The sequence below is a fragment of the Egretta garzetta genome, unplaced genomic scaffold (genome assembly GCF_000687185.1).
Source record: "Egretta garzetta isolate BGI_Z169 unplaced genomic scaffold, ASM68718v1 scaffold511, whole genome shotgun sequence".
Lineage (NCBI taxonomy): Eukaryota > Metazoa > Chordata > Aves > Pelecaniformes > Ardeidae > Egretta > Egretta garzetta.
Genome location: NW_009258554.1, coordinates 1,971,118 through 1,999,045, shown reverse-complemented (window position 1 = coordinate 1,999,045; position 27,928 = coordinate 1,971,118). Strand labels below are relative to the sequence as shown.

The following is a 27,928-nucleotide window of genomic DNA, read 5'->3' as shown; positions in this document are numbered from 1 at the left end:
TAAGCAGTTTGACTCTCTTGGGCTTTTCCCAAATGTCCTGAATTCCCGCAATTTTTCCTTACAAGTCCATAGGAAAGATCCTGTATCCAGCATAAGATGTATACAGCAACTCACTGTTACAGAGGACAGTCTCTCATGAACACAAAATAACGAAAAATTAAGTGTCCCATTGACCATCTGAACACAGACATGGATCTGACTTCAGCAGATGACAGTGTGGCTGCATCGCATTCCTCTACCCTAGAAAACAAGCTTAAGCTTCATAGCTTATAAAAAGAGGGCTGCTATTTTGAATACCCCTTCTGAAGTGAAAATTATTCATATGATTGTTGGTATTCTAGACTTAACTTTCAGAAACAAAATTATTCTCATACCAGCAAGAAATACTTGACGAAATCCAGCAGCTGGACTGCAGCTTCCAGAATAGCTCCCAAGTTACACTAACTGCCACCTCACTGCTCCAGACTCACCTGCTGCAGAACTATCAGTGATGGCGGTGACAGCACATAGCTCTAACGATAACGAAGCTTGCTGTGCTCTTTTTGACAACCTCCCTACTCCCCTACCCAAAATGTTAGATGCACTGAGTAGAACTATGTTTTTTCTCAGCTACACAGAGTAATAGATACACCTAATATCAGTGCAACTTAGGGCACAATGTGATGTGATTGTATCCACATCTGGTGTTGTAGATACTTGAAGTACTTTGGGCAAACTGCGATTCCTAAAGACAGTCTCACATCATTACACCAACTTGGTTGAACCTTTCTCTTTTGAATTGTTCCTTATGCTCTTTGTTTAGGAGAATATAACTGAAGAAAGAACTGAAATCATAACACAGCATTACAGTCAATGAAGAGGTAACTTCTTGAGAGTTTTTGGAGAAAAAAGTTTAGGCCAAATTTCTCATCTGCCTAGAAGAAAGGATAAAACCAAAACTATCTGCACTGATTCTACCCCGAGGGAACAAAAAGAAGCTGCTTATTGTGTATTATTGTCAGATGTTTGCCAAACAACTTTGGCAATGTCCCATTTTCTGACTCCTTCACAAGGGGTATCAGCACAGGCTTTACCACAGTAGTTAACCTGATGACCTGCTTGGGTTGCTACTGGACATACATACTCTACAAGCCAAATAGACCTTTGTTCATAGCAGTGCTATGGCATATACTAATTGGAGTCTGTAGGATATACTGACATATCACTGCATTTCTCTTGCTCGGGTAGGGATATCCTTTGATGTCTCAAGTCGTAAGCACTAAAGAGGGTGTAGGAGGGGAAGTTCCCAAATATATTCTCCTCTTTTCATTGACCAGTGTGCTTCTTGTTATCTACCCAATACACCTATGAAGCTGTCAATCCCATCATGCCTTGTATAACATATATTCAGAGTCCTGATAATATACATGACCCAAACCATTGGCTTTTCCTGAAAAGATGCAGTAGAAGTTACGTACAGTGCTAGTTCTTCCTTCCAACAGTTTTACCACATATTTATAATGGAGGAAATGTAAGTCCTGCAAGCGACTTGGGACAGGCTGTATGTGGCTGTTGCCAATACCTTCAGCAAGAGATCAAAACCAAGTCTCCCTTTAAATTAAACTGTGATCTCGTAGCTGTAGCATTCTCCTGGGAAAAGGGAGTGGTTGGCTCAAACTTTGAGGCTAAGCATGTATTGAAGGTGGGGTGAGGTGTTCATTGAAAGATCAGTGTAATAGAATGGCAACATAGTTCATCACAGAGAATGAAACAGCCATTTGACTTGATAGACAAAAATTAGACAGTTATTCCCTCAACTGTGAATCCAGGTCTGGGACGGATGGCTGACTACAGCCTTGTCTTTGGAAACAGAAGGAAGACTCTTTATCTAGAAGGTTTCTTCAGGAGTCAGTTCTAGGTTCAAGGTTTGCATGTAACAGTGGCGTGGAACAAGGAAAGCACCAACAGCAGCTTTGCACTTTGTCACAAAAACTGTGTTTGGTAGTAAATTACAGTTTTTATTTATTTTTTTTTTAATAATTGGGCCCATTCAGACAAGATGGATTTTTAGTACAGCTGAGAGCAAGACTGAATTAAGGAGTTAGGGCTGTAGTGCCTAACAAATAAAGGGTGGTTTTGTCTGTAAAGCAGTCACTGAAATGGGTCGTTCAGAAGGTCGCTCATTCACAATGAACTTAAGGAAAGAGGCTGTGGCAGAAAAAGCTATTATTTCTTTTCATCTTCAGTGTTTGTTGAAATGGCAACCCCACAAAGTCCTGTTTGTGAACTGTATTACAGTTATCTCGTATGGCCTTATTACAAGAACTGATCCCTGTTTGTAGCCGTTTTGAATCGAACAGTGCTCACTTTATTCTAGGCAGTAACACTGAATTTCTGTGAGCCCTCTTTATTATGTCTCCACTTAGGGTAGGTGTCTGTCAGAGCAGCGAACAGGCGCGCTGGGCTATAACATACGTATGCTTGACTTAGCTTTAGGTTATCAAACTTGATACCGTGATCGCCAAACAGATGTAGCAAGGATCTCAGTGGGAAAGGATGGATGTGCCATCTAAACATGGCATTGGAGCACTGCCGAACAGTTGGGCGGAGAGGAACCTGATGAAGTTCAACAAGGGCAAGTGTTGAGTGCTGCACCTGGGGAGGTTGAACCCCATGCACCAGTACAGGCTGGGGGCTGACCTGCTGGAAAGCAGCTCTGCCGAGAGGGACCTGGAAGTCCTGGTGGACGACAAGCTGACCATGAGCCAGCAATGTGCCCTTGTTGCCAAGAAGGCCAATGGTATCCTGAGGTGTATTAAGAGGAGTGTGGCCAGCAGGTCAAGGGAGGTTATCCTCCCCCTCTACTCTGCCCTGGTGAGACCCCATCTGGAGTACTGTGTCCAGTTCTGGGCTCCCCAGTTCAAGAAAGATGAGGAACTCCTAGAAAGAGTCCAGAGGAGAGCAACTAGGATGATAAAGGGACTGGAGCACCTCCCCTACGAGGAAAGGCTGAGAGAGTTGGGCTTGTTCAGCCTGAAGAAGAGAAGACTGAGAGGGGACCTTATCAACACGTACAAATATCTTAAGGGCGGAAGTCACGAGGATGGAAGCAGTCTGTTTGCAGTGATGTCCAGTGACAGGACTAGGGGCAATGGGTGCAAACTGAAACATAAGAGGTTTCAGCTGAATATGAGGAAAAACTTCTTTACCTTGAGGGCGACAGAGCCCTGGAACAGGCTGCCCAGGGGGGTTGTGGAGTCTCCTTCTCTGGAGATATTCAAAGCCCACCTGGACGAAGTCGTGTGTAGAATGCTCTAGGAGAACCTGCTTTAGCAGGGGGGTTGGACTAGATGATCTCCTGAGGTCCCTTCCAACCCTTGTCATTCTGTGATTCTGTGAAGAGAAAGGTTGTTCGCCTTATCTGACCAGATTTTAATTAACTGTGACAAGTTTTGCAAAGAAGTTTTTTCCATGCGTGTGTTAGAATTCTTACCCTTTTCTGTTCCAGGCTCAGAGAAGGATTTAGAAATCTTAATTGGAGCAATTAGAGTTATCTCAAAGAACACTTTTGTCCTGTTCCAAGATTTTGCAACGTAAATAAGACACACTTTTAGAGAGAATTTTTTGTTTGCTGGAGTAGGTAAATTTAGTAACTGGAAATCTTATTACCATCTTACTAGTTAAAAAAATTAAGTTTCTGCTTTTTCTGTTGCTCCTTCATTCTTTTGATCTTTTAGAAGCAGATAGCAGGGAGAAGTGATTTAAATCAAGATAATTTAACTAGTTATGTCTTTATTAGAATCACTTGAGTGGTCTAGAAGTAGTTTTAAAACATAGAGAGCTTTTGTAGATCAAAATTTGAGAAAATGGGCTATTGCAACTTGAGAGTATGCATAATTTATTCTTTATACATTTTCCTTTTTTTTAATACCATTGTAGTTTGGAATGTCTTATATGTCACTTTATAAAAGAGTAACAGTTAAAAATCTTCAAACATACATAAATTATTTTCATCTTTCCTCAGTTCAGAGGTTGGTAGCTTGGTGGTTCTTAGAAAGTTGAAAAATTAGGGTGAAAAATAACATATTTCTTTCATGTCTTTCCAGACTGCAAAGAAATCATAAACATGTTCTGATTCTTGTATAGCAAATTTCTGGTTTTATATAATCATATAATAATATGTAGGAATTAAGTGAATGGAAAAAAGCAGAACTGCAGTCATCTGTCGTGGTGTCTTCTCTGTTTTATAGTTATGATCTCATCAAAGTGAAATAATCCATAAAATTTCAATGGGTTTATTCATATGCTTTTTCTACTATAGGGGGCTAAAATTATAGAGATTTAATTTTTTTAGCTTATTTCAAACAATTTTTTCTATATGAATGAGCTACTTAGTCTTCAAAGAGTTTTTATTTTCTTTTTATTCACAAAATTTCTAACTAGGTCATTTTAGCACCTCGTTCCCCTTTAGACAGGATTTTTAAAACTGTGAAACAATTTAGAAATGCATAAATCTGGCTGGGGATTAGAGGTTTAAAATATGTAAACTTTAATGTCTTTTGGTATTTTATTATAGTAGAAGATTTTCTTTGTCAATAAGTATTACATTATTCGCTTTGTTTACAAATTGCAACTTAGGTATACTTACCTTGGAGATGTTAGTATTATCCTGCACTTTTTTTTTAGAGATTAAATTTGTGGAATTTTGTTTCCGCAAGTCTGAAACTTTGCAGTAGAAGAAAAAAATTGAAAATACCATTAACAAGTTAGAAGCTATTTTGAGTAGAAAATATATGCTTTTGTACCTTACATAAGAGGGAAAAAAGGAAATATTAAGAACTAATAGCATATATGTAAATAAAGTTCTATATGATTCAAGATTTAAATATTTCATTTACTTTTCTTTAGGTTTTGAATTCATGCTTCTGTAGTCAGATTTCAACACAATGACTTGCTACTTAAAAGTAATAGGATGGTTGAATTGGTCTCTCTCATCTTTATTTTGCTTTTACTCTAATGCTGAAGTTTCGAGGGATTTTGCTTTTGTTTCTTGGTGACTGGAATATTGAGATGAACTGGAAGCTGTGTTTTAATTTTCACTTTAGGTGATGCCTTTGTTAACAAACTTAAGTGTTCTAATATCTGAGGTTTTGGTTGGATTTCAAAATCACCCTCTGAATGTATTAATAAAACTGCAAACCACAGAGATGAGTTTCTTTAGCCAGGGGTAACTGAATTTCAAAGCAACTGGCACCCTCCATGATCAATGTGTGTGCAACTTTCAGCACATCTTTGAAAGTTATGCTCTTCATTAATATGATCAATATTTTTTTAAGGGAATTATGTTGATTGTGTTTGCAAATGGAAGGAACTACCATGATTATTGGTTCCAAACTTGTATAACTATATCTTTTTAGTAGCAAAACTGTAATGGTAATGAGATAAATAATACAGGACTCTTATCACACATTCTTTTTTGAGTTCAGTTTTGTTTATTGCTGCAAAATAAATTAAAATTACTGGTATTGAGCACTTTCTGAAAAATACTCCTAAAAATCCTGAAACTAGACAATTGTAATACTATGCAGTCACCCTCTGGTTCCAGTTAGTAAAGATATTTATATAAATGAGTCATGCAGGTTGAAGGGCTGTCCCAGAGGTCATTTCATGCAACCTCCTGCTCAAATCAGCAATTTCAAGTGATGGGGATTCCACAGCCTCTCTGGGCACCTGGTCCAGTGTTTGGTTGCTCTCCTGGAAAAATCTTTTCTGCACTAACAAGTCAAAAGTTTTCTGTGCTGCTACTTTTGCCTGTTGCCTATCATCCTTCCACTGTGCACTTCTGAAAAGGCTTTTGTCTCCAACGTCTCTACTGCTTCTAATTAGATAGTTCTAGAGAGCATCAGGGTTCCCCCCAAGCCTTCTTTTCAGCTGAACAAGCCCAGTTCTCTCATCCTCTCCTCTTACGTTCTATGTTCCAGCCTCAATCATCTTTGTAGCTGTAGGTTGGACTGTTCAGCTTTTCAATGTCTTCCTTCGACTGGGTGCCCCGAAATTGGGCACAGTACTCCAGCAGTGGTCTCGCAAGAGCTGCATAGAGAGAAATAACTGCTTCCTGTCTCCTGGTTGTATGCTCTTGCTAATACAACCTGGTTGGGCTTTTTTTGGTTTTACAGCAAGGGTACACTACTTACAATTCATGCTTTCCCCAAATTTCATATAATCTGCAAACTTGCGGAGAGTGCTGTCTATCCCATTGTTCAGATCAGTAATAAAGGAACTGAACAATATTGGGTTGCCAGTAGTAAGCAGCTACCCACTGGACTTCATACTGCTGATCACTAGGCTTTGAGCCTGACAGTCCAGCTAATTTTCCACCCACCTTGTTAACTGCTTATCCAGTCTGTATCTCACTGGTTTGGCGACAGGGATGCTTGGAGGCCATGTCGAAGGACTTAAGTCAAAAGATGCAACACCCACTGCTCACCACTTACCAACACAGCCAGTTACTTAATCGTAGAAGAAAATCAGGTTGGTCACATACAATTTGTTCTTCTACCACAATTATAGATCTATTTGATCTTATAGATCTATTAAATAATTTCTAAAAAACCAGTAATAGTTAATACTGAACTGATGGATGCTATGCTCGTGAAATTTTCCTTTGGTTGTAACATTTGCATTTTGATGTAATTAATTGAAACTAGGTTGCTAAAATCTTTCAAAGATTTAGACATCAAAGGTTGACAAAAAAGCCAACTGGGAAACTAAACTTCAAGTACAAACAGTATAACATTAACTTAGTAAGGGCTGTACTACATGCTAGAGAATAAAACCAAATGTTTTTTAGTTAACTAAAACTATCCAGTCCACCAAATGATGCAAAGATCCTGCACAGAACATCGTATTTGATCATATAAAGACATGGATAGGCTGGTTAAGATAAAAAAAATCAGAATTACAGCTGCATTTTTAATTGCACATCAGATTTTTTTGTCTATTCTTTTAAAAAGAAATTAATGTACGAAAGCATGTTTTTCTTATTCTCTGTGTGATACATGCTGCCTGATTAAGTAGGTTCTGCAGGAAGTGGAAGGCATGCCCTTTTGGCTTTGGAAAGTGCTTATCTTGTGGGGCTACTGAGAAAGAAGTTGCTGAATTTTTAAGCATGCAGCCCACTCTGCTATAAAAACATCACTGCTTAAAAGTGCACCTTCACTTTTCTTCTAAATCCCATGCAAAATCAGAGGCAGGAGTAACTGAGGGAATAACAATGAATGATACGGCCTGATTTTGAAGGAAGAAAAGGTTCTGATTAAATACCTTCCTTCATTATTATGCACATGTGTATAGCTTACTAATATTTTTAAAATAGTGCTGATACTGCTGGGTATTGAGGACTCCTTCAATTCTGAACTATATTTTCTAATTTTCAATTATTTTGGCATTTCTTGGTCAAGAAAAAACCCACAGAATTTGTCACTATGGTTCATTAAAATCACTTTATCACAGCTATTCTTTACATGTTCAGTCTTCTCAGTATGTTTGATCAGCTGTTCTATGTAATTATGCTGACCAGAAAATTACAGTATTGTTTCTCATAGGGGTACTGTGCTACCTTGGAGACCTACTTGGCACAGGTAATAATGTGCACACCTTCAGTTTATATCCTTTGTTGAAGCAGACTTTTTTTTTATTTTAAAGTAGATAGCTATTCTTAACTAAAAAATGGTAGTGATGAAGTACCAACCCCAACTCTGGTTAAGGTGGTCACACTGTTTAAAACTTCTGACTATTTCTAGCCTTCCGTTTCTAGTTATTGGACCTTAATGTTTTTTGGACAGAACAACCCATTTTGAATTTTTGTTTCCTGTGAAGGTACTTTAAAGTTGTGATCAATTTGCACCATATTTCCCCCCTCTCCCCCCCTAGAGACAGATTTCTCTCCTGCAGTCATTCTTTGAATTCTCTTCAATACATCAAAATGGTTTTTAAATTGTAGACATACAAAGTGGACACAGTATACCTGTAGGGGTAGCACTAGTGCCAAACAGGTACTAAGGTGTCCCTCCACCTGAAGCTTTTCTTGTTTAAGTTAAAGAATTGTAGATACTCTACTAGCATGTAATAATGGGTTATTAAATATAAAACTTGGAACATAAATTGGGTAATAGAGCATTCTTAATATTCTTGGCAATGTTATGATGATAGCTGGTGGCTGGAAGTTCTCACTGGCTAAACTGAAAAAGAAAGGGCATAAACAGTGAAAAGCATGTATGTTGCAGATAAATTTGGAGCAAACAGCTTTTGTTGCCCTTTTTATCATCTTCTTTAAACTAAGGGAATCATTAAACATATAAAAACATCAAAAACATAAAACATATATGAGCCACCCCTTGTTACAATAATTTAAGTTGCATTCAAAGGTAAGAAGATGCTTAAGTTTACTAATCTGTTATGGAACAATATCAGTTACATGTCTTTATTTGTGAAAGTAGAACAAAGGAATGATGCTTTATTACTTTATCAGAATGGATAATTTACAAGGAATGAAGGATTAGTTTTGTATTTTGCTGATCCTGATATCTGTGTGTGGCCCTATGCTTTTAAACATCATGCAAAGTACTGTTTTGAAGTTGAAAATATTAATTTTCATTCATCTGTGTGGTGTGTGTCCACAGTAGAATCTGAATACATCAGAGATGTATTAGTATTTCTCCATTCTGACACTGAAAGATAAGTATGTAACCTGTATTTCACAATTAAGAAGGATATCTGTGCACAGCCTTCTTTCAGTAACTACATTTAAATCTGTGTTCTGGGGACGTTCAGTCTGTCTGTAGCCCTGTTTTCAGACTCTTCAGGATTGTAGGCATATTGCCAAAATTAAGTCCTTACTATGCAGTTGAGAGGTAGGAGGTGTTGTTTTTGAGCAGGTTGTGTCATCCAAATCACAGTGGAATTGCTTAAGATGAAGAAGTAGGACATTTCCTTTGCCGAAGCACAAAGCATCACTTCAGACAGTGGAGATACAGGCATTTCTAAAAAAAAAAAAAGTTCAGAAGAATTTTCTATTTGGGAAAACACTGCAATGTAAAAAGCAGACACTGTTGTGTCAGCATCCCTTCAGTGACACACTGCTCTCCTACTGCGTATTCATCTATTCCATTTCCACAGGAGTAGTTGCTTTTATGTTCTCAGGTCAGAGACTGTGTCTCTGCACAAGTGGAAATTATCTAGTATGTAATTGCACTACTATAATAAAAATAATACATTGTTCAAAATAGACTTTTGGCATATTATTTTTTGACCTTCTTATATTTTGTTTTCTCAGCTTCTGAAAGTTCATAGGAATTTGTTTTAATTTCTTTTCTGTTATCAAGCTGTTTCATTTTATTCTACAGTAACAATCCTTGGACGGTTGTACAACTGATGTGACAGAAACAGCTGGAGATGTAACTTCCTGCACTTAGCAAAAGCTCATGCAGTTCAGAATAGGATACTTTTCACTCTTGGATCTTCTTAAGCTTGAAGAATCATCTTCAGAATTATTCCCTTTTTCCCATACATGAGATCTGAAGTTAGAAAAAGCAAGTCTTTTTTTAATTTTGGGGATTCAAACCCTCCCTTCTTCCCATCCCATATAACTTTTTTTTTTTAAGTGGACATGAATTTTTAAGCGTGCCACCAAGATGTGACTGGGGTGTCTTCAACTGTGGACTGTTTTCACTAGTTTACTCTCAAAGGGGTTAATTCTTAAAGTTGTGTTGTTTATATGTATATTCTCAGTAGGTGCTCTCATAGCCAAGCAGCGACTTCAGAATAATTTGGTATTACAGCAATATAGGATGTGTGTTACAGGGAGCATTCTCAAATACCACCTCACTGAACGTGCCACATGTGAATTTACGAAAAGGACGATGTGTGTCTCAACCTCTCAGTTCCTCCCAGCCTGGGAAACTCAGGATAAGAGTTCTGAAAAGTGACTGGAGAATATGGGGCATGTATGAGCCTCTCCAGAGGGATAGTCAGAAGTCACATTTCTTTCTTATTCGGATGTTTGTGTGCTTGTACAAGCAGCGCTGTTCACTTCAGCCAAATAGATACAGGCCTGCCATTCCCGAGCAGTAAAGTATCTGGATGCCACTCCAGCAATATGCTGCTTGGTGAATGCATGAATGGAGTCCCCAGTGTCCATGCTGCAAACTTCAGAAAGGGAGTTTTTTCAGGAGGAAGCCACTCCTATCATTTGAGTTGTACAAAAGCATCCTTTGAAAATTTCTGAAGGCTCCAGTCTGGCTACAGAGTCATACATGCTAAGATATTGAATAGGTGTCTGTAACAACATTGTGCCAGTGGCAAGACAAAAACTCACTCTATCCAGAGCTCATGAGAAAGACCGACAGCCACAATATCTTGGAATTACAGTGCAATTCTTGAAGAAGAGCTGCCTGAGGTGGAAACGGAAAAATACATCAAAGCTACCTTAAAGAAGGCAGCTGAGATCATTCCCTATGGAGAAAGACCAAGGACACTGAAGAAGAGTCACGTTTTTCATGGCAGGTACCAGTAAGAGCACTGAGAAAGAGGTGGAGGGTGTTGGATCTGCTCCCCATCATATTTCTAAATGCTCAGGCTGATCTTGTGTGTTAGAAGCTCATCACAGCTTATTCTTATTAAGGCAATATGTAGCACTATGATTTTTATCTCTGATCCTTGATTGAGGGTAGTAAGATAAGCTCTGAGTTTCTTATGGGCAGAGTATGTGGCAGAGTGTCCTATACTTAGTTGAAATTACATTTTTAAACCAAATTCAGCCTTATGATGAGCTTCTTTTCTAACATTATGTATAGCAGCAGAACCAAATGAATCTTTAAAATATTACCTCTGAGGAGATAGCAGCTGGAATAGTAAGTAGGGGAGACAGACCAGAAAAGTAGTTTCATTGATGTGTCTCAAGAAAAATGCTGAGCATGGAGTAGGTAATAAAAGTGACATGAGGATGTTGGTCCAGTTTGTACTGATGATATCCTGTGTGCTGACAGCTGCTTTTTTCTTCTTCTGAGGGTGGTCCCATGAAACGGTAGAAAAAGGCTCAGTTGGTTGCAGTGATTGCTGTCTGCTTCAAAAAAAGCTTACAGCTTTGCTGAGGAGATGATCCCAGAGCTAATGCCTGCAGTCTTTACATGGCCCTATGGTCAATCCCCTGGAAAGAGTATCTCGATGTAGTATATTCCCCCTCCTTAGATTTATCATCAACATATTCAAGATAAAGTGAGTGCCTCATTGATTTAAAACCTGTTGAATAGGTAGAAGCCGTATCTGTAGACAAAAAGGAGCACGCCCCTAACCCTGTAGGCAGAAGGAAAAGTGCTAGAGGCCAACAGTGTGGAAGGCTGGTGATGAGAAATTACTGGTTATCCTGTGCTTCGGCCATCAGTTGAGAAGAACAGCCGAGAGGAATGCACACTGCCCTTTCTTTGGACATGTACGTTGCAGGCAGAAACACGAGATCTCATGCCAAAAGAAAAGTCTGGCTAGACCATTTAGATTTGAGTAAATCCATTATGTGAATGCAGGTACGGGTAAGTAGAAGAATAGTGATGGTACTGCTCCACTCTGGTCTATATGGTGTCAGTGATACATGACCAGAGGCTCTCAAGTTTTCTGCTGACTATGGGAGAAACAAATATATTTAGAGGGGTTTTTTGGTTTATTTGTTCAGGAGGTTCTTTTTTTTTCAGAAAAGAACAAACAGCTTATTCTTATTAAGGCAATATGTAGCACTATGATTTTTATCTCTGATCCTTGATTGAGGGTAGTAAGATAAGCTCTGAGTTTCTTATGGGCAGAGTATGTGGCAGAGTGTCCTATACTTAGTTGAAATTACATTTTTAAACCAAATTCAGCCTTATGATGAGCTTCTTTTCTAACATTATGTATAGCAGCAGAACCAAATGAATCTTTAAAATATTACCTCTGAGGAGATAGCAGCTGGAATAGTAAGTAGGGGAGACAGACCAGAAAAGTAGTTTCATTGATGTGTCTCAAGAAAAATGCTGAGCATGGAGTAGGTAATAAAAGTGACATGAGGATGTTGGTCCAGTTTGTACTGATGATATCCTGTGTGCTGACAGCTGCTTTTTTCTTCTTCTGAGGGTGGTCCCATGAAACGGTAGAAAAAGGCTCAGTTGGTTGCAGTGATTGCTGTCTGCTTCAAAAAAAGCTTACAGCTTTGCTGAGGAGATGATCCCAGAGCTAATGCCTGCAGTCTTTACATGGCCCTATGGTCAATCCCCTGGAAAGAGTATCTCGATGTAGTATATTCCCCCTCCTTAGATTTATCATCAACATATTCAAGATAAAGTGAGTGCCTCATTGATTTAAAACCTGTTGAATAGGTAGAAGCCGTATCTGTAGACAAAAAGGAGCACGCCCCTAACCCTGTAGGCAGAAGGAAAAGTGGAAAAGTGCTAGAGGCCAACAGTGTGGAAGACTGGTGATGAGAAATTACTGGTTATCCTGTGCTTCGGCCATCAGTTGAGAAGAACAGCCGAGAGGAATGCACACTGCCCTTTCTTTGGACATGTACGTTGCAGGCAGAAACACGAGATCTCATGCCAAAAGAAAAGTCTGGCTAGACCATTTAGATTTGAGTAAATCCATTATGTGAATGCAGGTACGGGTAAGTAGAAGAATAGTGATGGTACTGCTCCACTCTGGTCTATATGGTGTCAGTGATACATGACCAGAGGCTCTCAAGTTTTCTGCTGACTATGGGAGAAACAAATATATTTAGAGGGGTTTTTTGGTTTATTTGTTCAGGAGGTTCTTTTTTTTTCAGAAAAGAACAAGCCATATTGCAAACATACTTCTAAAAATTGCTTCTCAGGAAATACATGAGTATAGTTTTTAAAGACAAACCTTCTACTGGATTTTCTTCTTACTATTCACAGGCATCAACTTAGGCAAATGTCTTTGTGCCAAATTTATGCAAAATTCTTCTTGTGGCCCTTGTCACATCACCAAACATTTCTGTCTTGCTCACTTCACAGCTATGTAAAAACACTTCACAGTCTTACAAGACAAGTAATGTTTTCAGTGTTTTGGAAAGCACTATACAACTCTACCTTTCTCATTCAAATAATTAATCATATGGAGTAAGTTGCATGTATGACTACCATACAAAATGTTCTCTCTTCACCACGTCTATTGAAAATACGAGTTTGTGGATGACTTTTTGGATTTGTCTTTTAGGTGTTTGAGGGGAGTGGGTGGCTAAACTCTGTGTGTGTGCACATACACAGTTTATTGTTAGGTTAACTGATATTACAGTTCATATTCTATGGGCACCAAAGTATTTTTATGCCATATAATATTAACATTCTAACAGTATTCATATTCCTACATTTAACATTAGTGTGTGGTGTAAGGACAATATTATTTTAAGGGAAAAAATGAAAAAGTGGAATAGACACTATATGGTTTCTCCTGTATTCTCACTTGTTGGTTTGAAGCCTGAACTACTTCATACGGTAGAACAAATTGTTTCAGCTTTCTATCATTTTATTCCTTAGCGAGCGGTCTGAAGCATACTAGTTCTGTGAATTCACATCAAGAGAAATATCACATGGACTTTTGTGTCCTTGTGTCTGTGTACTCTGAGCTTCTAGAGCAATGTGCTATCCAGTCATGGACTTTCAGCTACATTCAAGGCCCAGTGGAGAAAGATTTTCATCATGCGTAATTAAATGTTGCTACTCTGGTGTAAAAAATTTGGAAAAAGACAGTTATCAACACAGCTGCACCCTATAGCTTATTGAAACAGAAACCACAGCATGTTTGTTTTCAGTAAGCATCTAGTCAATTAAATTATGTGTATGTCTTCCATGAGAAACTAGTAATAGTTTAGATTAGTTTAGCAGGCAGATGATAGGGGGTTTTAGTAGACTCAGCTGTCATTTCAACAGTTTGGTTTGAGTAAGTAGGTAGGCAAAGATGCTTTTTCTGTTGTGCCTTTTTTACTGATTCTGTTGAATGAACTTTCGCCTATTCTTTCTTTGATATGAGAAATGATATAACAAAATGTATGAACTGGTAACATCAGAAAGCAGCACTGAATTATGCTATTCATTAGAAAGAGAAGCTTCTAGTAATTTTATTTGTAGGTAGTAAGTGGGACAAAATGCCATTAGGCTAAATCTCGCTTTCTTTTCTGCTGGTACAGGAGATCCATCGTCGATTTGAAAATGCTCCTGACACAGCCAAGACAAAGGCTCTGCAAACTGTTATTGAGATGAAGGTAAATGATTGCATATAGGCAGCATTAGAGTTTGTTCTCTAGAAAATGGGTTTTCATATGAAAGGTGACTTTACCAAATACCATACACTTCTGTCAGTCTTCTAATTTAAAATAAATATTTTAATACTATTTTATTATTTAACACTGTTTAATTTTTTATTACTGACCAGTGAAGAGAGCTGCTTCATGACACGATAAAAACCTGCCTTCTGTCTGCCTGCAGCATCATATGCAGATTTCTTTCAGTTAACCAAGTGCCCATTGTATTACAAGGGTGGAAATGATGGATTAGTAGGTTTTTATGATGTGGGTTATTTTCTTCTTATGGTATCAACATTCGAAAAGTTAGCAATTTGCAAACTCAGAACCCACTTAAAGAATAGGTCATATAGCTAGAAAGATGTCTCTATGTCATCATAAACCTAACTTTTCTAGATGAATTTGTGATTGAATTCTTAAACCATTAACTCAAGTATCTAATGGAACAATGGCAATTTGCCGAGAGCTCAGGAGCTGCAAGTGGAGTGTGTGGTTTACACAGCTTTATGCAATCATATTTCATATTATATGGTCCATAAAATATATCAGACAGGGTTTGGACAAATACAGTTAAAAAATTGGAAACTGCCTTTGTAAACTATTCTCTTGCATTTTCATATCCTCCCATTCTCCCTCCTTCCTTTATTGGTTTTCTTTTCTTTTACCTACCTTTTTTGTTTTTCTTCTTCCAACTCTTTCTATTCCATCTCAGTGTTTTCCTTAGTAATTTCCCATCTTTCTGCTCTGGAGCCATTAATTTACCGTGTTTCTTTTATTAGTCATCTTTGTGGTCCATAGTAATGAAAACTAATTGACCATCTGGTAACAATAAGCCATCTTTACTATCAAAAGAGAAACACTGATATTTCTGGGAAATGATGTGAGCACTGAAACTAAATACTGTTGTAAATTACAATGTATCACTTCACCTTACTAACTCTCTAATTGTTGCAAAAGTCTGCTCTACTGATTTTAACTTAAGCATCAAAAATTAAGCAGGAGATCCAACTAGATCTTCATAATGGTCCTTTAGAAAAATCTTACCTCATGAATGAAAATCTCTATGTGAAAATCTTTCATGCTTTTTTCCAGCTGTGCTTTGATTAGCAGACAAAAAAAATTACAAAGGATTATGAAAGAATGGAGGATAGTTTCTAATCCTACCTGTATTTCAGGGAAGATGAAATATTTTGGAGAAATGAAATAAAAAAATAGACTGCTTTAAGATATTACAATTAATAAATACATATCCGTGTTCACGAATATGCATGAAGCTCTGTGTGCTCTATGAATCTCTTCTTGCTGTTCCTAACACATAAGACTTCTAAAGAAACAGTAAACCAAGTAGATTGTAAACCTCTGATCATCCTGTAAAACTATGAGGATAATGGCAAATTGATTGTTTGTTTGGGTTCCCTCCTCCCCAATGTCTATTTTTTTAACCATGGAAATGTTTTATATTATATGTGAGCCAGAATACTTGAAGGATCCTCTACTGCTTTATCCACTCAAAACTAGATTTTTGTATCTTTTCCTTGCTTAAGGTGTTTTTTATGCCCTCCGTTTGTGACCCCGCTTTAATTACTAGTAGCACAAACACATTTTTTTGCCATTCTTGCCGTCACATTTTGCTCTTTAATTAGAATTAAATTTCCCTGGTTTATGATGGCTTTGCATTACAAGCCAACCTTTTTTTCCACATTCCTTTATTGATTCATCATATACTGTGTCCTTGCCCCTAGCCGTGTTTTCTTTCTGTACTAAACTCTTGCTTTCCTTGAAAGGTATAAAAAATTGAAAAATGAGTACTTGAGCACTCAGACAGGTGCTATGTAAAGAGGTGTAGACTGATTTCTGTAGGAACTTCAGGAGTAAATTTCAAGGGCAGGTACATGTCCAAGAAATTATTTCTTCTTCTTTTTTTTTTTTTACTCCAATGGTATGTTAGCAAATCATCAAACTGTGTGTCTTTATCTGTCTCTTCTGATCCTTTTCAGGATTCAAAAATTTCTTCCATGGAGCGTGGCCTCCGGGATTTGGAAGAGGAGATTCAGATGTTGAAGTCAAATGGAGCTCTGAGCACAGAGGAACGTGAAGAGGAAATGAAGCAAATGGAGGTGTACCGTAGTCATTCCAAATTCATGAAGAATAAGGTATTGAGAAGAAAAATTACATTAGTAAGATAAACTGAGCTTAGTGAACAGATGAGAGAAATTTTCATACTTCAGTAAGGAGTTATGGTCTAGGTTCCCATTCAAGTGCTGGGAAACAGAATTTATTTGTATTCTGCCGTGAAGCCACTAAAATAACTTAAAAATATTTAAGAAAATTTTAAATTTAAATTTGAAAATATTGTAATGGTGGTTCAGTAAGGTCAGTGGCCCAAATTCTGCTTTTACTGTCACACCTAACTTTCTTTTATTTCAGAAAGATTTTGTGTTTATCTTTAGACCATTGCTAATCCATTATAGTTTTAAGTTTTATTTGGTCTAGAGTCTTTTCAAATGTAGTCTACTGAAAAAAGGGTGTTTCTTTTTGCAACTGTTGTACTATAACTAGTAGGTCTTTTTATTATGTAAGAGCTGAAAAGAGCATAAACTGTCACTGTAATGGCTTTCCATTACACTCTCCTTCCAATAGTGGACTCAGAATGAGAGTAGATTCTACATCAGTGGTGGTACCAACATTCATTTATGCCATTGGGTATACAGGACAAATACAGCAGTGAGACATGTTGATCCTCAGGTATAAAGATGGACACTGAATTAATTGTCTGTAGCCAAAAGTCAATTCATTCTTTGCTCCTCCCAAAGAAATGTTTCTCAGTCTTTTAGTGGGCCCTAGCATTTTCTAATGAAGATTCAGGCCGCCTTGTGCAGTAAATTTAAGTATATTGTGAGCAGTCCTGCTTTTCTTAGTTAGCTTTTGCTTACTGCCTGCAAGCAGTGCACAAATCCCTGGAACAGAAGTTGAAAATTACTCTATTAGGTTCTGAGCAATTGTAACTACTGCATTTGTCCTGCTTGAAATTATTTGTCGAAAAAAGAACGCTGTAGAAAGCTTCTTGGGGAAGTGTTACTTGTCCTAAAGTAGAAACATGTAATAACTATGTGTTTTGTCCACTTCCCTCACGGCAGCTCACTGATTTACCTCAAGATAGCCACATCTGTTCTTTTATACTTTTGCTCTTTATCCCACTGAATTGCTTCTAGGAACTCCATTAGGAATGGAGAGACAATTTTAGCACCTCTTCCTTCCGTCCTTTCTTCTTTCTTTCTTTCTTGCCGCCTTTCCCTCTTCCCTTGTTAGCAACTCTTCACTTTTCTCTTCTCCTTTCCCTCCGTGGGCTTATAGATCTGTTCAGCTACTCAGTCTCAATCTCTCCCATCTACTGTGTCTGCTTATTTATTTTCCTGCAGAAAATTTGCTCCTTTTTGATAACTATTCACTCATGACTCACAGCCAGCTCCAATTTTGGTATCTTGCTGTCCTACCTTGTTATGTAATTGCACATTTATTTTTTTCAGTATTGTATCGTCATCTGTGGGTGTGTCTTGACAATTAACTTTATTTCTCTTAAACTGAAAATTATCCCTTTTCCTGTCCTAATTTTCTCATGAATTCCCGTTTCAAAACCGTTGGGTGAAGTGCCCCATACATGGCATATATAAACATAACCGTAACTCTATGTCTTTGGTTCATAATCAAATTCTTGTCTGGCAGCCTATATGAAATTACAGAGACATTAAACTTTTGAGAAGACTTAACGAAGAATGGAAGAGAAAATGAATGACCAGTGTTGATCCTTCTGTTACGTTTTTGTCACTTTTAGTTACTTGGATTGAAATGGGCTAACTAGAAGCTGACAAATGATAAATATTTAAAAGCATAACAATGTCGTGACAGGTAGAGCAACTGAAGGAAGAGCTAAGTGCCAAAGAGGCTCAAGGGGAGGACCTGAAAAAAAGAGTGGCTGGTCTCCAGGCCGAGGTCTCTGCAGTAAGATTTATCTTTTGTGTGCAGTGGCCATTCACTGGGGCTTGCTAGCTCTCTGGCTTTCGGGGTAGCTTTTCTTTTCTTACCTTCTTTACGACTAGATATAACAATAGAACTAACAGCCTGCTCAGCCTTGTAGCTGCCTTTTTGTTCACATGGTTTTGGTGTCCATAACATCACTCTTCAGCTGAACATCTGTATTTGGTTTTCTTACTGTTTTTTTAATGGTATGAGCTGTTTTAGCAGTAACTTACTCTTCTCTGTTAAAGCAGATTTTCAAAAGTATTCAGCACCCATTTTGGGGCCAGACTTTTAAAGAGATTTGCTTTCCCTAGTAGAACAAAAATAATTTGAAAACATGTGCTGAACCCTCTTAACATTGTTTCACGAAAAATAACAAAAGCTGGATGCTGAATGCTTTTTAAAACCGATTGTTTAATTTTAGCAGCATGAATTTAGGTTATTCTTTTGCTGTGAAATTAGTACATTTGCTGAGTGTCTCACCAAGAAGAGACATGGGAGCACTTAAAGCTGCCTTAAGTTGCCTTGCAACTTGGAATGGTATGCACTGCATTCTTCCTAAACAGCTTTAGCACATTGGCAGTGTGGGCTTATGGCTCTGCAATGGTGGTTTCCAGAGAGAATTATCTTAGGGTGCTACTTGGGAATGTTAATATAATGAAATGTGGTTGTGTTTAGATGAGAGCATTTTACCAAAACACAAGTGTTTAGCATGCACATCTCTTCTGAGATGACTCCAGAAATAATTTATCTTTCCAAAGAAACTGGTTTGAGAGTTTTACTATAATTCAAGCTACCAATTAGTTTAAAAAGTTTGTGTCATCTGAAATTTTGAAGGAGGCTTTTTTGTTTAGATACTCCAGAAAACATAACTAGCAGTAAAGAGTTCATATCTTCCCAGCTATTCTGTGCCTAGAAGTACTGTGCAACTGGTTTTATTGCCCAGTAGCTGACAGCAGAAATAGTGCTGGTAAAACATCAATACTTTTGTATCTAATTTAAATTGGTGGTGAAATCATTCTGTGGGCATACTTGCTTTCAGTTATAATATGAAAAAAAACAACCTAGTATGTTTGAATGGAGTGAACGATAAACTATTGAATAGTTCTATAAATTAAATTTTTCTTATGCTCCTTCTCGTTGTTTCATTTTAAAAAATTAGTTTGTGTGAGGTTTTTTGAGATACATGTCCTTGTCCTTCTGCACCCCTTCTTTCCTATCTCCTCATATAAGCTGTTTCACATTGGAACACAGGAGTCCTTGATGACATCTTTTGATGCTATTTTAATACTCTTAGGTAAAGAGGTTCTTTAATTGCCCATTATTGAAACAGTGTTGTCAAGATAAGTCCACATTTACCCAAGCTTTTCTTCTCAGTTATATCTACTAGTACATGCATTTATTCTAATTAAAAAAATAATTATAGCTCATATCAATTTAATTTTGTTATTGACACATTTCCAAAAACGGAAGATTACCTGGACTTTTTTTTTTTAGTTTGTGGTAGTCTTTAATTTCCATTTTGAATCATTGAACAACATACTTTAGGGACTGAAGGATTTTGGTTTTTAATGTCACAAACAAAATTGTTCAGGTTAAAAAAGGGAAAACTTTAGTTTTTACAGATATGTCCACCTCTGCTATATAATACATAACAGCAAAACATTGCTGTTTTATTCTGTGAGATGTATTGGAGAAACCAGAAAGTTTATAACAAACTTGGATGTAAGTCTACTTTTAGACTTCCCTGTCCTCTTAAATTTAAAAAAAAAAAAAATTCTTCAGATTTACGTCATAATTGTCCTGGGTGATGATTGCACTTAGAATGAGATTTCATCTCATTTCAGTGCTTTACTTCTAAAATTTCTTACTATTTGTCTTTTTAAATGATAATCCAACCTACATTTGTAAATTGGCATTTCCATGCTGATTTGATTCACTAAATCAAATCTAGGAAACTGCTCTCAAAAAGTGCAATTCCAGAAACAGTTTTCATGTTGTTTTGATGTATATTTGCATCTGCTTTAAGTAGCTGCCCTAAATTAAAAAGGTATTTCTTAGAAGATTGAAATGCTGGTTTCATAAATAGTGGAAAAAGGAAAGCTTACATACTCTGTAAGAGTGAAGCTGGATTGGTGGATGGAGAGATGGATGGAAACTCACTGGTTTGACATTTCAAAGCAAACTTTGTGCTTCTGAGAGACCTCTGTAGGTATCTCATCTTTTCTGATACTACAGGGTAAGGGTACGTTCTCATTACAGTTCTGCTTCGTCTTCATTAAAAACTTATCCCTGCTAAGTAACTGGTTTTGATCAGTCCTTGGAAAGATGACTAAGAACAGACTGACTATTTTGAAAAGAAACTCTGTTGAAAAATTGATGCTATTGCTCCCCCTTCTTTTTCCTTGTGTCTTTTGCTCATGACACAAATTTTTGCTGGCCTTCCATTCAAGATAACTGAAGGCTTTGCAATTCAGTGGTGTAAGTTTAGAGTATCATAACTGTTTGTTGGTAGTTATGTCAATCTGAAGTTATTTTTGTAAAGACGGTATAAATTATTTTTTCCTTTGTCCATCTTTTCTTTTTCAGATTGGTCAGGTGAAACAGGAGTTGTCACGCAAAGACACTGAGTTGCTGGCCTTACAGACAAAGCTGGAGACCCTCACAAATCAATTCTCTGACAGCAAGCAACACATTGAAGTTCTGAAAGAGTCTCTTACAGCTAAAGAGCAAAGAGCTGCTATCCTGCAGACAGAGGTGAAATGGGCAATTCTGTACTTATTGACTTTTCATAGAGAAAGAGATAAAAAGTGTTATTTCTTTTCTTCTTGCTTAGGTTATACAATCCCATAGTCATCAATACTGTTTGTTCTGAGCACATTGTGTCTTTGATTATGTCTGATTCTCTAGGCCAGGGGATTGATCGTAAGTCAAGTATGTGTGTATAAGTGCACACATACTGCTGGGAGTGAATACACGCATGTATGACGCGCTCCACTGACATGCAGTCGCTAATGTTATTTTTCCTTGGCACAGCTAAATTGGAAGTTGCAATGCCTGAGCTGGCGGGGTTTACTTTCATTGTCCTTTGAGCTAAAAAGAGTGAGGCTTCACTGCTACTGTCAGCATATATGGGAACTCTTGCATGTAAGCCTGTACTTAAAACTGAAATATAGGCATTCATGTTTTATGATGCATATTCCAAGATAAAGGAAAAATACTTTCAAAACTGTGTTTTGATAACAAATGCCTAATAAATTCCCATATAATGTAAGACACAAGGGTATATCTGAATTTCAAATGGATAAGTATAGCATAAATTTATTGCTTCTCGACATTCTTGAAGAACAAGCATGAAATGTGTGAAGATAGCAGTTCAATCCCCTGGCTTCAAAAATTGTAGTGTTAGTAGAAGCCCAAAAGATGGCGGTCATGCATCAAAAAATATTTGTGTTCTTACAGCTACAACAGTAAAAGCCAAAGGAGCTATGAAATAGGCGTGCAGAAAATTTATGGGTAACACGGGTAGAAAGATTCCACATTACAAGACTGTAAGAGAATTTATTTCAACTTCTTATCCTCATGTAGCTTTCCTTTAGCCATGTTCGGTGAATCTGTGGGTGCACATGGCCTTGTCCACATGCAGAAATCAAGTTACATAGAACATCTTTCGATGTTCTAAGATTGCTTTTCTGATTTTTCTCGAGATTTATGTGGAAGTTGAAATTGCAGAACCAGTTTCCTTTAAAGCAGTAGTGTTGTAGACATGACAGTGAAAGATTGTGAGTGACAGAAGTCTTGCAGGGAGAGAGAACATCTTTGGTTATTAGATTTAACTGACACGGATATGGAAGGAAATTCAGACAGAGCCCACAGGTTTATCCAGGTCTGAAATAAAGGCAGCAATTTTAAACTTTAAGTGCAAATTGAGAATGATAGCTCTGTGTTAAACTTGATTGTATTAACAGATAATTTCAGATGGGTAGATAATTTGAGGTGACTGAGCAGGGAGGAGATAGCAGATGGAGAGCTGTTAAGCTTCTCTGGAACAAAAAGAGAAAGGTATGCATGCAAAATCTTACCTTTTTTTTTTTTTTTTTTCTAAATGTCATTAAAAACTTGCCTTCATAGTTCCCGTTGGACAGAACAAAAATGGGTTAAGTCACCAATTTTAGTTGTGACTTAATTCTACAAGCTAGAATTTTAATTTCTACTTTTATTTTGTATTGATACTTTTCGATCATTCACTTGAGACAAGGTTCATTTGCATTAGTTGGTATAACTGTGAAAGTGTGCTAGCTTGCAGTCATACACTTGTTAAATTTGTTCATTCTTTTTTGCTAGTCAGGAATGTACCCTAGATTCATACATGTTTATTTTTAGAAATATTTATGTTTAAAAATATCATTGGAATTGGCTACTAGGTAAATAAACATTTTAAAATGTAAATTGCAGATTTTGATCCATTAAAGTGACTGAAAAAATAGAGATCTATTAAATCACTATGCAGTATTGTGACAAACCTACAAAGCTAGAAACACATTTCTCTCTTCTTACTTTTAAATAATAAAAAGCAGTACTTTTCTGCCCATGAGAGATTAAGTTCTTGAAAGAATGTACTTTATTAACAAGTTAAAAGACTCCAGTATGAAGATGGTCATAGTTTCAGCTGTTAAGGCATTTTTTCAAAATGTATGTAATTTAAACAAAATATTTTAAAACAAAAAGACTTGGTTATGTACCATTGATAAATACTCTTGATAGTTGTTCATAACATTTTGATTTTATTTTAGCTGAAGGCCAAAGTGGTTTTTTAATATAGAAAATTATTCTACTCTCTAACTTGTAATATTACTAAATAATCATTGAGAGTATTTGTTCTTCACTGGGTTCTTCTAAATGAGATTCCCATATAGCACCACAATACAAACCCAAATCTGATCCTTCCTCTGAAACATGCAAACTCTTTTGTACTAATAAAATGTAACTGAAAGGTTTGGGGAGGGGAGAGGGAGGGGGGCAGAGAGGTACTTTCTGTTTACTACTTTTAGTTTGTTCACATAGTTTGCTTCCAAATATCGTGAGTGAAACATAACAACTGCAGTTACAGTGAAACATGCTTTTCTCTCTGCCTGTCTTTCAGTAAGGAATTGCTGTGGAGCTAAAACATTGAACAATGCTGTTTTAGAATTATGTTTTTATGATAGATTTAGTGGATTCAATACAATCTAGCATGTTCTCCACAGTAAGATAGAGCAATCTGGTATGGATTTAACACATACAAAATGTTGTTGATTATCAGGCTATTCCATTGTGTCAGAGTAGATATTTAGAATGATCCCTCTATGTTCCTGAGAATTTTTATGTAATTCCAAGAAGATATTTATACTTCTTGAAAAATAATCACACCTTTTTCATCCTTGCTGATGTTCTTGACAGAAAACTCAACAATTAAATCATCATACACAGTTACCCTTCTTCTGTCTTCATAAGCAATCCTCTCAAGTGGAAGATTGAAACACGTTGATAAAATACAGCGTTTAGATGTTTCTCATTGCATCCTGTGATGTATTGGGGTTTTTTTTTAAGGAAAAGGTATCTTTCTGTATAAGAGTTTTCACTAGGAACAGGGTAGGAATGTGAGATCCTGCCTGGCCTCACTTGTTGACATCACTGGTCAATGTTAAAACATAACTAGCTTCTCTCTATACACCTCGAGAGAGTTATGAGGAGGGAGAGAGGTGCATTTTCTGTCATATATTGGCAGATGTCTTGATAGGGGATTGGTATTTTAAAGTCATATTTAAATAAATATTTTGAGAGAAAAGACCATACCTTCATAAGCCCCTGCCTTTTAGTCTGCTGTTAAAGAAAACTGTAGGTAGGTGGGAAAAGTGTTGGTATAATATCTCAAAAATGGATTTCCCACCTGCCACACTAGAACTACAAAGAACAGTGAGCTGTTTGTGGGGTGTTTATCTTGAGGGCTATTGGGTGGAGAGGATATTGTGGTTAACTTTCAATTTGTGACGGAACCTTTAAAAATAGCTCTAAAAATGTACAATCTCTTTGTAAACAAAACAAAAAATAAATATTTATTTTGGAATTAAGACTTCATCCATATAAAGTTCCTGTTTTGCCCAATGAGCCCTTTAGCTTAGGTCAGTGCCCGAAGGTATGTAGCTTCAATAGGAGGTTAAATTAATCAGTGAGAATATTTCCCTTTATTTTTTTGTACTGCCCAAGCTGGCATAGTTCTGTAATTAGTCTGTTCCATACAGTAAATTCAGATTAATATTCAGTAGAAAAATGAATCCAGTCCTCTGGAAGTATTTTATTTGCTCTGAATGTCTCGGTAGAACATCAAATTCTCTAAGGGTCTTTCTTTATTGGGGCTTTTACTGGCATTTTGAAACTATAGTAGGCTCTCCCAAATCAGAGGCAGTTAGGGAGTGGATCATGTTTAGTGAGGAACATGCGAATGGGAGCTGGGTGTCTCTAGCAAGACTTGTTAGAACCAGCTATATTAAGACCTATATTGACACCTGCAAGTGTTAAGCTCAGCTCACAGAACTGAGTTCACCGTGTTTAGGTGTTTAATACCATGTGCTAGAGATTATGGAAGAACAGTTGAACTGATTTCTGACCTGCGCAGGCCCTAGCAACAGTACATCTGTCCTGCATTGAATTTATAACCCTAGCAAGAACCAAACAGTCTCTGCACAAAGCCAGGTGTGTGCACCTCTGCTCCATGGCGTAGTCATGTAATCTAAGTTGTCCAGAAAACTGGGAGTTGTATGTTCATAAAGAATTAATTCTCAATTTTTCTACAAGACCATACTGGATATTGCTGCAACTTGTATAGGAAGGTGAAGAGTCAACTCTAACGTAATTAATAAGAAATAATAATGTCAAAAATAATTTTGTGAACTACCACTACCTTCAAAATCAGTCAGTGAACATAGCATTTAAGTCTTAATTGCAGACTAAGCTATCAGGAAAACAGATTAAATCTTACTGTGTTTATATGATGAGTTTGCAAGATAGTAATAGAATGTCACAAACCTGATCCTTTTTAAAATGTACTCATTTCAGGTACTTGGAGGCTTCACACAGCAATATCTACTGTAGGATAAAAGCAACATTTCACCTCGCATACCAAATATAATTTTGTGTCCTCCTCTGTGCATTTCTCAATTATCTTTGAATTCTGAGTGCAGACATAGATAGAATTACTTCGACATCTACTTGAAAAAGTAGCAGGCTCTTGTTAGAAACCATAGCAAGCTCTAAGCACATACTTCAGACTTGATATTCTGTCTGTTCCTTTTGCTGCCATTGATATAGTCATACCAACAGAGAATAAAAGTTTTGAATTTTGCCATTACAGAGAAATCAGGGATTGGATATAACATAGGGGAGACTGTACTTTCTGATATAACTTAATGGAGTATGGCTTGGTTCACTGATATAAATCAATAGTTCAGCCATGGTTTGAACAGGTGGCAGGTAGATGGGAAGAGTCACCCATTATCAGGAAAAGTCGAGCAGTGTGTTTTCTAGGCATTACTGAGATCTTCCTAAACCCAAGTGGGAATTAGCAGCATCATTAATAACCCGATTGCTACTGTACAGTGGAGATGGTGGTAAAAATGAGAAAAAAACATGTGTGCAACCTAAGTCCTATTGACTCAAGCTCCTGAGTCAGTTCTGAAACTCACTGGACTTTTGAAAATTTTAGTGATTTCCCTAAGCTGTAAGTTGGGAATACTTTTAAAGCTAAGACTTGAATCTAATTACAGGATCCAAGATTTTTAAAAAGCCTTAAGAATAATTTGAATTAAATATTATGTCATTTATTGTGTTTATTCTGGTAGTCATTGGAGCTACTAATGTTCTAGTTTTTCTTAAAAACTTGGAATTCTACCTGCTTAATGTATGGCTATACATATTGAGAACAGAGTCATAGAGTATTATTTACTGCTACTGGAAAATTCTGTGAAGCCAGATCAATAGTTCCTAACACAGTTTTTCATACCTGGTTCTTGCAGTGAAGAAATTTAAGTCTTACGTATGGTACTCAGCTGAAGAGAGGTACCTGTTGTACCTGTATCTAGGAAGGCTGTTGTGTTGAAGGTGGCAACAAATGTGCTCTGTTTTGCTGAAGCGTCATGCGAAATTGGATGGTATGTGCAGGGCGAGTAAGCAAGAAAACTGTTATACGAAGGACTAGCAGTTGCCTGAGCTGTACTGTAAGATTTTACTTGCCGTGCATAATTAAAGACACGGCAGTCTATTGCTGTGAAAGCAGTTAGGTTAACCCAGGGTTAAGACAACACCATCCACGACGCAAAAGTCAGGAGAAGGGGCGTCAGCACCTCAGTAGCTATTTGCCTAGTCGTTTCCATGTGCAGAGAAAGTCTTAAGCTGACTTTGTTGAAGTTGGCATCACCTGACTGCCACAGACCTCAATTCTTGTCGCTGTGGGAGGATGCCATACATAAACTGAGCTGACATGAATAAACAAGTGCAGTGTTCTGCCAGGAATAGTGCTAAGGTGATGATTGTGTGTCCTGCCAGCCTTTGAAAATATTCTTGAAAGTGTTTTCTGTGGTTTCCTAGGCAGGGACCTCACACAAATAAAACCAGGAATGCAATTTACCCCAAACCATAAGCTAATATAGAGTTCAAAGAGAATAATCAATCAGAAAATGGAAAGCATTCTGTGGATAAATTTCTGTTTGCAGATGTTCTCTTTTCGCTTAATACTGTGCTGTAGGCATCTGGACTGTCTCAAATATTTTGCAACACAACTGTTGAGAGTATGTGGATTTGCTTGTGAGGGAGATTTTCAGTTTCCCTTCAGGAATGAATGAAAGTGACTCTCAGCTTTAATATTCGAGATATCCGGAGAAGAACATACCTAATCAATCTATAAAACTGCCTGTTTTTAAAAAGAAGACAAAGCCTGATCCACCTGCTCAACTTTTCATTACAAACACTAGCAATCCTATAAATCATATGTGGGTAGTACCTGGTACTCTAATATCACTGCAGAATATATATACTCCATGCCCCACTTGCTGGGTGAGAGGTCAGGAATGTGATGTTAATAACGTATGTGTAAGTGAGAAGGCTCCAGACATAGAGGTGGCAGTGGGATTGCAGCGCTGATGGGGAGAGCAGGGCAGTTCTCCTTCCCACTGGCAAGTGCTTATTGCTCTGCGGAAAAAGGAGTCAGACACAACAGCAAAGGATTTTGTGGGCGTAACATACTGTAAATGTAGAGCCTTAGAGGCAGCTTTTCCATTAGCAAACCAAAATACAGTGGAATTAGGATAACACAGTAAAACTAAGTGGTGCTCAAAATACTGTAAGCATAGTGACTACCTAAATTCTTCCCCTAGCTGGAGTTGTCCAAGTCATCTTTTCACTTCATGTCTCTGCTAGCCTATGCTGGACAGAAGGACCAAGAGTTTCATTGATCACCCTGTTTACTCTGTGACTGATGTCCTGTAATAGATTCAGCTAACAGGAACCAAATCTGATACTGTCAAATAAGATTAGCAGCCAAGCTGGCAGATTTGAGCT

General features: G+C 37.3%; 1 protein-coding gene across 2 annotated transcripts in view; it reads left to right on the top strand.

Moving 5' to 3' along the window:
• Positions 1-27,928, top strand: part of ERC1 (ELKS/RAB6-interacting/CAST family member 1) — a 291,295-nt gene that overhangs the window by 57,217 nt on the left and 206,150 nt on the right. Inside the window, exons 3-6 of one of the 2 annotated variants that reach the window (XM_009647921.2) lie at positions 14,207-14,281; positions 16,318-16,473; positions 18,227-18,310; positions 20,927-21,094. In XM_009647921.2, the coding sequence (XP_009646216.1) occupies positions 14,207-14,281; positions 16,318-16,473; positions 18,227-18,310; positions 20,927-21,094 (483 nt within the window). The remainder of the gene's footprint in view (positions 1-14,206; positions 14,282-16,317; positions 16,474-18,226; positions 18,311-20,926; positions 21,095-27,928) is intronic. The other variant, XM_009647922.2, reaches the window with a different exon arrangement.